At 36.1% G+C, this 10542-nt stretch overlaps 1 protein-coding gene across 1 annotated transcript in view; it reads left to right on the top strand.

Annotated features, from left to right (window-relative positions):
* The window catches only part of LOC107688950 (tensin-1-like), a 257974-nt gene extending 248531 nt beyond the window's left edge, over nucleotides 1-9443 (top strand). Inside the window, exons 27-34 of the mRNA XM_016486798.1 lie at nucleotides 599-694; nucleotides 2598-2675; nucleotides 3819-3890; nucleotides 4717-4743; nucleotides 6010-6178; nucleotides 6277-6345; nucleotides 7193-7222; nucleotides 9001-9443. Of these exons, the coding sequence (XP_016342284.1) occupies nucleotides 599-694; nucleotides 2598-2675; nucleotides 3819-3890; nucleotides 4717-4743; nucleotides 6010-6178; nucleotides 6277-6345; nucleotides 7193-7222; nucleotides 9001-9142 (683 nt within the window). The 3' untranslated portion in view covers nucleotides 9143-9443. The remainder of the gene's footprint in view (nucleotides 1-598; nucleotides 695-2597; nucleotides 2676-3818; nucleotides 3891-4716; nucleotides 4744-6009; nucleotides 6179-6276; nucleotides 6346-7192; nucleotides 7223-9000) is intronic.
* The last annotated feature ends 1099 nt before the right edge of the window (nucleotides 9444-10542 follow it).

Here is a 10542-nt window from a genome sequence, read left to right as displayed (position 1 = left end):
GTGACGCAGCTGACACAGAACAGCATACACCGTTTACGTCCAGCTGATGCTCTCCAAAATGGCACCAGGGTGACGCAGAGTAGACGAGTTGTTGAATAAAGTCATTTTTTTTTTTCTTTTGCGCACAAAAAGTATTCTCGTAGATTCGTATAATTGCGGATGAATCCCTGATGTCACATGGATTATTTTACAGATCTCCTTACTACGTTTCTGGACTTGGGAACATTGCAGTTGCGTTGCTGTCTATGCAGGGTCTGAGAGCTCTCAGATTCCATCAAAAATATCTTAATTTGTGTTCCGAAGATGAACGAAGGTCTTACGGGTTTGAAACGACATGAGGGTGAGCAATTAATGACAGAATTTTCATTTTTGGGTGAACTATCCCTTTAAGATCATTAGAAACATAAATTCAGTCAATTGTGTACACATTTTTTTATAAATATTGCAATGCAAATATGAACAAATACAGTACTTTTACAGATATCAACATGGGGTTTCATTTAGTAATTTAAAGTCTGTTCTACAAATGATAGTATTATTGGTTGTTTTTTATTGTACTGTTTTGATATTTTAATTTCTTACTTAATCATTATTTCAGCTGGAGATGTCACTAATGAGCTGGTGAGACATTTCCTGATTGAGACGAGTCTGAAAGGCGTGAGACTGAAGGGCTGCCCTAACGAGCTGTACTTTGGTAAATCAAACTGTTTAAATTTGTTTAATTAAAAATGTTGTAAAATCTGTTCTGAAACCTATTGAGCTGTGTTTAGTATTAGCATGTTGCAAACACATTAAAATAGTTGTTTTGAATTCGATTGAACCATGTTGGATCAATTTTTAACTTTTTTTTTTTTTTTTTTTTTTAATGAAGCTTGCGAACACTGACACGAGAATGATTTGTTGAATGTTCACTAATCTGAAAGTCCAATCTGCCAAGCTTGTAGAACAAATGCTTGTGTGGTTTTCGCTCTTCAATACAAGTTAACGTGAATTCTTCCCTTTAAATCAAGCTGTCCGTGTAGCTTCCAGAAAGCTGTAGAACATATGTAGTCCAAACGACAGCATGGGAGCAGCTGACATTATTAAGTACAGCTTAAAGACAGCCCCTCTCTAATTTACTGTCTACTGACCACATTACATGGAGACCTAGTTTATTCAATGGGCAGTGCTGTCTTCTCCAGTATGCCCCGTTCCACATCAAATAAGGAGACATAAAAATCAGGGCTGGGCAGCTTGCATTACGGTAACCATTGCATAAGCGTTTGTTAATTATGAAAAGCAGAACAGACAAAGAAGAACTCTGATTTGTGGGAACGAAAGCAGGTGTGGGTGAAATTTGGCAGGATTTCTCTGTTGTCGGGAATAGCACTCGTGTTAATAAACATACAGCGATATTTAAGCTCCACTCCTCCGGTTGAATCTCAGCCAGGATGCCCACTGCTTACAGGAACAGTTCACCCAAAAAAAACGGTGTTATCATGTTTCTCATCATCCTGTCATTCCAAACCCCTATGCTGTTAAATTTCGCTGTTGTTACAAAAGGTGAATTTCTGTAGAATCTTTAAGCTACTTTTTATTCAGTTCACAGGGACTACGGTTATCAAAAAGGACAAAAGCTCCATAAAAGTATCGTAAAACTTGTCCAACCAACTTAAGCGCCAAGTTTTCTGATGTCATATGATAGCTTTGTGTGATGAAAAGATCAAAATGTTGTTTTTTTCCACTGAAAATCTTGCATAGTTCAAAGTGCAGTGTCAGGTTTTTGGTCTTTGTGTGTTTTGTGACTGAACAACATTGACCTCAAATCTGACACAATGCTTTTAACCGTGCCATATTTGATTTTTAGTGAATAACAACTTACATTTAAGTCTCTTTCAAATGTTTTTTTTTTTTTGGCATAAAACTGTCATATGGCTTGTATTATAGTGCACCAGTCATATTGACTGCTTTTGTGACACTTTATGGTGTTTTATGTCTTTTTGTTTTGGAGCTTGACAACATCTGTCATCATTTAATTTCAAATATTGAAAAGAATGGACAGAATTCTACAAAATTTCACCACTTAAAGAAGAAAGTGGGGTTTGGGACAACATAAAGGTGAGTAGCTGTTTAGGAGTGAACTATTCCTGTAAAGGGGCCTTAAAGTAAACTGTCCTCAGTTAGTGTTGATAAAATCTGATTGCTGAAAGAGGAGAGTTTAAAAGCTGATAATAATATTTAAAATTGGCATCAAGGACTCCTTTCCACTATCAACCTGGATATTTTGCTTCCGCAGTTCTGCTGTTTCTCATGAGCAGTGGGAAACATTCTGCCCAAGCAAAGTCTCTCCAGTTGTTTTTTTCCTAATATAGTCAAATATTTGAAGGAGAGGTTTAATAAAGAAAGACTCTGGAGGTTAAACCAAGTGTCGGTATAACTGCCCCTCCTATCATCCAACTTTCGCTGACACAACTGGTCAACAACATGGATTTATGGTTTGTCAATGCCGGGCATCAAAGTTTGACCGCTTCGGGAGGGTTGTAATGTAAAGTATGCCCTCCTCTGATTTCTGCTCGTAAATCTGACTCCAATTTTGTTTTCATGTTTTCTGTGTTCAGGCTGCCTGTCTGCACTGGTCTACCAGCACTCCATCACTCCTCTGTCTCTACCCTGCAAACTAGTCATACCAACCAGAGGTGAGACATCATATCACTTTCTCTACACATACAATGGGGTCCAAAAGTCTAAGGCTGATGATACACAGGGCCACTTTTTGAGCAATTTTGCCGGGCAACTTTTTTTGAGCAATGTTGCTTGGGCACTTTCCCATTGAGAATGGATAACAAATGTCTATCTGGATACTTTAGATCGGTCGTGGGCCCTTGTGTCTCTCCTGGTTAAATGTGAATATAAATTTAAGTTAAAGTTTTTTTTTTATGTATTTTTAATTTATTTAGTTTTTTTTCCCCACTGTGTAAGCTGCTGCGACTTTTTATTAAATATTTAAAAAAAAATGCAGTTTAGAGCTGCAGACAAAATGATCTGTTAAACTTCATGTTTGCTAGCATTTTTCAAAAGATCCATTATGTTTGGTAACTAAATGGGACAGTTTTGGAAGGTCATAGTAACCAATTGAAGTGATTATTCAGTCCCATGACTTGAGGAAAGTAACATGACTTTTTACATGCACATCTATAAATGTATTTGGTAAATGTGTTTTATTGTAGCTTATGCACATACTATCTCTCTGAATAAAATGTTTATCCATCTCATGGGAGTGCATATGGTTTTTATGCATATTTCAGTTTTGTATGTGCTCCTTGGTGTATTTATCCAACAATTTCACACAATTTGCAGAAAAATACAAGGAAACCTAAGCATCTGTACTCTTTTGTTCAAACATGAAAGTTTGATTGATACTGTTGTTAAAGCAAAACAATATCTAAAAAAATACAAATTAGTAAGGCCAGATGCATACTTCCACTGTGACTTTTTTGTACGTACTGTACATGCCTACCTCACTTAGCTGTGCTCTCTGTCATGATGATGCATGTCCTGTTTGCCTTGTGTGAATAATTGTGAGCATTTTCCGAGGTCTGTGCATTCAGCTGGGCCTCTGTCCTCAGCCAAATGCTATGTGCCATTCAGGTGTCAGGGGGCATGAAACCACACACTTTTATGTGTGCATCTCTGCCTTTTCAAACACTGTGTGACAGCGTGTTAGCCAGGCGCTTTGATTCCTAGCATAGCAAGAATTCTCACAGCAGAATGACAAGCCATAGCACTCAAACGGACAGGATATGCACAGTCTAAACTTTGACCCGTTGTCATTTTTACAGATCCTCTAGAGGAGTCACCTGAGATCGCAACACCAACTAACCCGGCGGCAGAGATGCTCAAACAGGGTGCAGGTGAGAATATTTACATGAGTTATTAATAGTATAAAATATTTTTATTCCTCTAAACCTCATAAAAAGTAATGTTCCAGATTCATTTGTGGCACAGTGTTAATCACCACAATAATCATGGTTTCAGTAAGGAACTTGAACAAGAAATACATGGACCAGACAACAAACATTTAACAAAAATATGAGCTGCACATTTTAGTTTTTAATCAGTCGGAAATGCTAGACTGTGTTTCGATATTTTTAAACAATATTTAAAAAAAGAAACGAAAAGAAAACCCAGGATTAGTCAGTTATATTTTGTGGTATTCAACATTATGCCTTACATTTTGGCAATAGAGGTAATATTTAAAATGTTGATAGATATAATACATAGAATTTGCATGTAAATGCAATGAATCGAAACGCAGAGAATTTTAAACAAAAGTTCATATTTTCTTGCTTCTACTACAGTGAGAAAATACAGTAGATATACAGTATATTATAGGGGTAAAATAATATCTATACTGTAAACAAAAGGTAATATGGTTAATGTGCAACCTTTGTTTAAAAACAGTATTTTTTAAAAGCATTAAAGTTCAATGTGTTTAGCACTACTTCATTCAGCAAAATCCCTAAATATGTGATAGATGTGAATTTATCAGCAGTATTTATTCATCTTAGATCTCTGTTTATGCTCTCTACAGTACATTTAATGTGGGTTTTCTCCATTAGTCCAAGTGTTAGTGCAGTTACAGTAGCTTTTTGTTGCTTGTTTATGATCTGATATCAACTCTGAACCAACTGCCATGTTCTTCCCCACCCTGGTGTCACTCCTGTGGAAATGATTTAGGGCAGAAGAGTTCATCTGACTTCCATGGTAAACCCAGTGATGCTCTGCGTATTTTATTCATTTATCTGTGTCATTGTGTTTAACCTGACTTTGACTGCCGTGTCTAGAGAGAGAACCGCACTCTTCTTTTACTACTGTCTGTGCATGTGATGGTCCAGACCTCCAGAAGCACCTTCACCTGTCTGCTAAAAACTGTTCGGCTGCTGTGTTTTCAGCTTTTTGTCAAGGCCTCGATTGTATTTCAAGAACACCTTTCTAAATGAATGTGGCATGTTCTTTCATGACTGATGTTAGATTACTATGCATGGATCTACTGATAGATGATGCCAGTGTTTCTCAATTTCTTTTCAGCTCCGCCTTTGAGAGGAAAAAAAAAATCTCAATTACGAATACTAATCAATTGTTGCCACATTTTGGTAAAGTACATAAAACTGTTGAACTGTAGATGAAGTTATTTTTAAAAAACCATTACCTGCATTTTCTTTCTGTAGTCTTATGATATGTCTTTCTAGTAATAAAAAAGGGGAAAAAATGCATCCAAAATGCATTCAAAAATACATAAAATATTTGAAAGATATGTTTTATATATAATAAAATAAATAAATAAAACATTAATACTGATTTGCGGGAGCAATATTGAAGAGTAGTTCACCCAAAAATAATAATAATTAAAAAAAAAAATACATTTAATAGTAAAAAAGAAAAAAAAGAAACGTTGTTAACTGAAAATATTAACTGAAAATATTAAAAATACTTTTCCTTTATTGAAACAGCTTAAATTAGTTATAAATACTAGATTAAAAATAAAAAAAATACACATTAATTTAAATGAAATAAAACAAGTACATAAATGACTAAAACTGAAGTAAAAATGAATGAAAGCTAAGTAGAAATAATAAAAAATGACAGATTTAGTAAAACTAAAAATTCAAATGAAAATGGAAAATATAAAAATAAAGGCTAATTCAACATTTTTATAAATTCTATAATAGTACATATTTAGTATAAATAATACTAAAATAACACTGGTGAATCATCAGTGCAGCATGTTTAAAAATGTGGTTATGAATGAGAGTTCAGAATTTACGCCAATACCTCCGACCCACACTTTGAGAACCACTGGATTATGCAAATGCAGAATATACTAATGATATGTGTGTGTTTGACAAAATCACAGTATGTGTGAAGATTAGAGTTTAAGGTGCATCTGCCTTACATAATGCAGTAGTAATTTAATTATTTGCGGATACCACCATGGTTATTGATCTATGCACGTTTTCTTGTCTTTCCCAGCATGCAATGTCCTGTACATAAACTCTGTGGATATGGAGTCTCTGACTGGGCCTCAGGCCGTCGCCAAGGCCATCTCAGAAACCATGGCAGCCAGTCCCGCACCTTCAGCCACCATTGTTCACTTTAAGGTGTCGGCACAAGGCATCACGCTCACTGACAACCAGAGAAAGTGAGTTTCTTATTCTTTCTTTCTTTTCGAATCTTAATGTATTCCAAGGCTACATCCGAACATGTTTTAAAAGCACATATCTGTCGTTTCTTCAACAGGCTTTTCTTCAGACGTCATTATCCCATCACCACCGTCACGTTCTGCGACCTTGATCCACAGGAGAGGAAGTAAGCAAACCCTGAAACATTAGCATTAACTTTAACCACAGCAGTCAATGTCACAACATTTCTGTATTGATCAGTGGATCTGGTGACCGGATCAGAATTATGTTGAAGTCTATTAGGAGTTGTCAGCTTTTTTTTTAGCAGTGTTTGTCAGGCAGTAAGGCTGTTAATGTTGCTCATTATTACAGTTCAAGGATTTTTCAAAGCTTTAACCTTAAGTTTTAAGTTTCAATTTCTTTATTTGTCACATACATATTATGTACATGTGATGTAATGTAGTGATTTTTACAATTATAGACAGACACACACACACACACACACATAATAAAAGAGAGAATGTAATAAAATAAATTCTCAAGAAATGTGTGAAAAAATTGAAAATGAATATAGAATGTTGTAGGAAAAATAATAGAGCAGAGATTTTTGTAAAAAAATAATGCAAAACTATGCACACTAAGAACCATTCAGAACATCTTAGCATTAGAGCAACAATTTTTTATAAATACATGAGCTAGTACTACTCAGAAATTTGTGGAAACAGCAAGTAACACAGTAAACATGACATTTTGAAGAAGAAAGACCGAAAGGAAATGTCAAAGTCTATTTTTTTTTTAAGTATTTTAGATTTTTCTATATTCAAATCATTACTCAAAACTCACGTTTTAGTATTGCTTTTAATGTGTGATTATTAATGCAGTTATTGCTTCTATTGAATTGATTTTCAGGTATTTTATCTCTTGTAAAGCATCTGTGTTTTCCTTGAAAAGTTCTCTATAAATAAAATATATTATTATTTTTTAGTTAATGCTGTAAAGTTAAACAGCTATAATCTGTTTCAATGTCGTTCCAGGTGGAGCAAATCAGAGGGTGGCACTGCAAAGTAAGTTTTGATAATGGAGAACTCGATCTTTTGCAGCTCAGCAGACGTGTTATCTGAAAGCAGTTTAGATATGTATCAGCAAGCTCTGCTCCCCCTTTCTGGTGCATCATGGGATAGAGTACCTATGCTCAGGGCTATCATGATGAATGAGCTGTGATCTGATTGTGATCTCTGCTGTCTTAGCTAACGGCACAGAACATGACGCTAACGTGCTAACCTTCACACACGTGTGTCATGATTTACCCTCTGAGGCCACACACTACATATTAGGGCTGTCAAAAAAAATTCGAATTTCGAATATGAATTTTAGTTGTGTGTTAAGGAGGCAGCCTTATCAGTGGCGCACGAGATGTGATGACGATGTAAGTGTCGTTGCATTTTAATGTTTTTGTTAGTCTATCCAGTTGAAGCCACTAGATGTGGCGCTGCTGCGTTGTTAATTACAAATATTGCGGAAAAAGAGAACATCAATGTGGAGATCTTGTTTACGTCAAAACTGAAACCAAGCCGTTCACACAACGCATATTTCGCGTGTTTTCTAGAGGGACGTCTATTACCGTTGCACTCGCATCTCACACAAAGGAGCCGCATGTTTAGAAAGCCATGTGAAATTAATGCAAGTTCAACTTTGAAAAAATATACCTCGAGACTTTATGGCGGGCTTTTTCCCCATCCAACTGCAATTCGTGGTTTTAAATGAAAAATGTGCTCTGTGTGATTTCGGTCCTTTGTATTAAACTATGCATACATACATGATGCTGTTTTGTTATAGTTGTTTAAGCAACTTAATTATAATTGGTTTATAAACATTATTTTAAACATTATGCACTTTGAATAAATGTGCATTAGTAATATTTTGCTCGATGCGCCCTCTTGTGGCCTCAGGAGAGAAGCCAAAAGCTTTTCTTCACCCTAACTGAAATGATGCATTTTAAATTTGAATATAATTCGATTTTTGATCATATTTAAGTAAAAAATTCGAATTTAGTTTTTCAGCTATTTTGACAGCCCTACTACATATATGAAGGATAAATGCTTCTCAGATGCTTCATAATTCTCATAAGTTCTGTCATGATTTTCTCACCCAAGTTGTTCCAAACCTGTATGAGCTTCTGTCTTCTGTTGAACACAAAAGAAGAGATTTTGAAGAATGTTGGTAACCAAAGAGTCACTGGTGGCCATTGACTTCCATAGTATTATTTTTTTTTCCATACTATGGAAGTCAATGGCTACCGTCAGCTGTTTGGTTACCAACATTTATAAATGATGACATAATTTATATTTTTGGGTGAACTATTCCTTTAAAGAGACAAAAAGGAGCCGATTTCATTCTAAGAACCATAGACATGATTTTTGGCCCAAAATAACCATATGATATGATCCTCTCACACCCAATCTGAGCAGATATCTTTAGTAAGCACTTGAGTTTTCAAGCACAAGACACTTTACACTCTCGGTGCAATGAGGCATGTGACAGCCCTCACGGCTCGATCTGGGCTGCTTCTGAAAGACACATTAGACAGATTACATTTCATATTTAGATTTTCATCCTAATCATTTCCTTTCAATTTTGGGTTGGAATATGACCTGGACATGTATTGTAAGATTCACCCAAGTACTGTTGTGAATCTTGCTAACAAGTTTCAAGCCTTCATTAGCTCCTGATCTTGCAGACAGAATGCAAGAAAGCGATGTGTGTGAACTGTCCTTAATACAAACAGTGGATGAACTGTCCTTAATACAAACAGTGCATCAAGATTTTTTTTTCTTCTTCACAGGTTCTTTGGCTTTGTGGCCAGAAAGCAAGGCAGCACAACAGACAACGTCAGTCACCTGTTCGCCGAGATGGATCCCGATCAACCGGCCACGGCCATCGTCAACTTCGTCTCTAAAGTGATGATCAACTCTCAGAAGCGGTGAACTCTTCACGCAGCACTGCTTTCCGGAGGACTTTCATTTTGCTCTGTTTGAATTCTTTTTAAGTTTCTGTTTTTCGTTCTGTATGTTTGGGTGAGAGGCTGTGTGTATGTGTGAGGAAGGGTTATTCGGACGGCAGTGAGGAAGAGGGACAGAGGAAGTGCAGTGTGAGCGTAGAGGAGTGAAGTACAGAGGGGAGGTGATCTTCATCTCACTCGGAGGGGACGTGATGAAATGATGTCGGTGATTTTGTTGCTGTTTTTTTAAGAAAAAAGGACAAGAAAAAGTAAAAAAAAAAAAAAAAGGTTGATGAAGAGGCTGAAATGTGGGGCTGGTGTACCAAAGATAAGAGAGCAGTCAGGACAAACCAATCATTAATCAAGCGTCCTTGTATATCTTGGTAAACCAGAGCTGCTTCCTCAAAACTGTACATATGAACTGAAGCATCAACTCTTTTCCTTCTGAAAGTGGCTAATGTTTCTCACGCTACAAGTGCAAGACCTTTTCATACGTCAGCTAAGAGTCCACTCTGGATAACCTCAAAACCTTGTGGGGATTTTAAAGGTCTCTTGCACATAACAGCAGAACCTACAGTAGCAGAAGCTAAAGGTAAGGATGGGTTAGATATTCCCATCCTCATAGATGCTTTTCTGAGAGAACATCGGATGCTGGAGTTGTTTCAGTAATTCAGCGTCTCCGTTCACCTCATATCTCGGGAAAGTGCAATAGAATGGCATTTGAAGACAGACTGACAGATGACGTGTAAGGAAAAAATAATGGCGACACCATTTTGCAGGTGTTTGACTGTCAACAAGTAGAGCAACCAAATTGCATTCGTTGTCCAAAAAAAAAAGTTTTTATTTGAACATTTATCATTGTTTGTGCATTTATCTGTTTGCATGATGTCATGCATTTCAAGTCACATTTATTTTAAAGTGCTTTATACAATACAGATTTAAATCAGCTTAAACAATAAACAGGAAAATAAGAGTGTTAAATTTGCAAAATTAATTAATTATGGAACAACTTCAATTTCAGCTGTAAAGCAGCTTTACAAACACAACTTTTCAAATTGTGTGATTATTCAGCTTAGTTTAGGTCAGTGTTGATTCAGTTCACTAAGTGTCAATGTTGGAAAGTTCATCATTTTTAAAATAATTTAAAAGGCAGCTCTACAGAAGACAATAATCTCATTATCCAGCTCAATTCAAATAGTTTTTTTTTTCATCGGATAGTGTCAGTGCAGTCAAATAGATAATAGTTTCTGAATATTAATTATTTTCAAGTGAGCAAGCCAAAAGTGACAGTGGCAAGGAACCAAAACTCCATTATGAATCAAAATGTTGCATTCAGCTCTTTCCACTTGGGCGTTTGGGAAATGTCTCTGAAATCAGTAATGGATG

This window comes from Sinocyclocheilus anshuiensis, unplaced genomic scaffold (genome assembly GCF_001515605.1).
Source record: "Sinocyclocheilus anshuiensis isolate Anshui unplaced genomic scaffold, SAMN03320099.WGS_v1.1 scaffold777, whole genome shotgun sequence".
In the NCBI taxonomy this organism is placed as follows: Eukaryota; Metazoa; Chordata; class Actinopteri; order Cypriniformes; family Cyprinidae; genus Sinocyclocheilus; species Sinocyclocheilus anshuiensis.
This window is presented reverse-complemented; position numbering and strand designations above follow the sequence as displayed.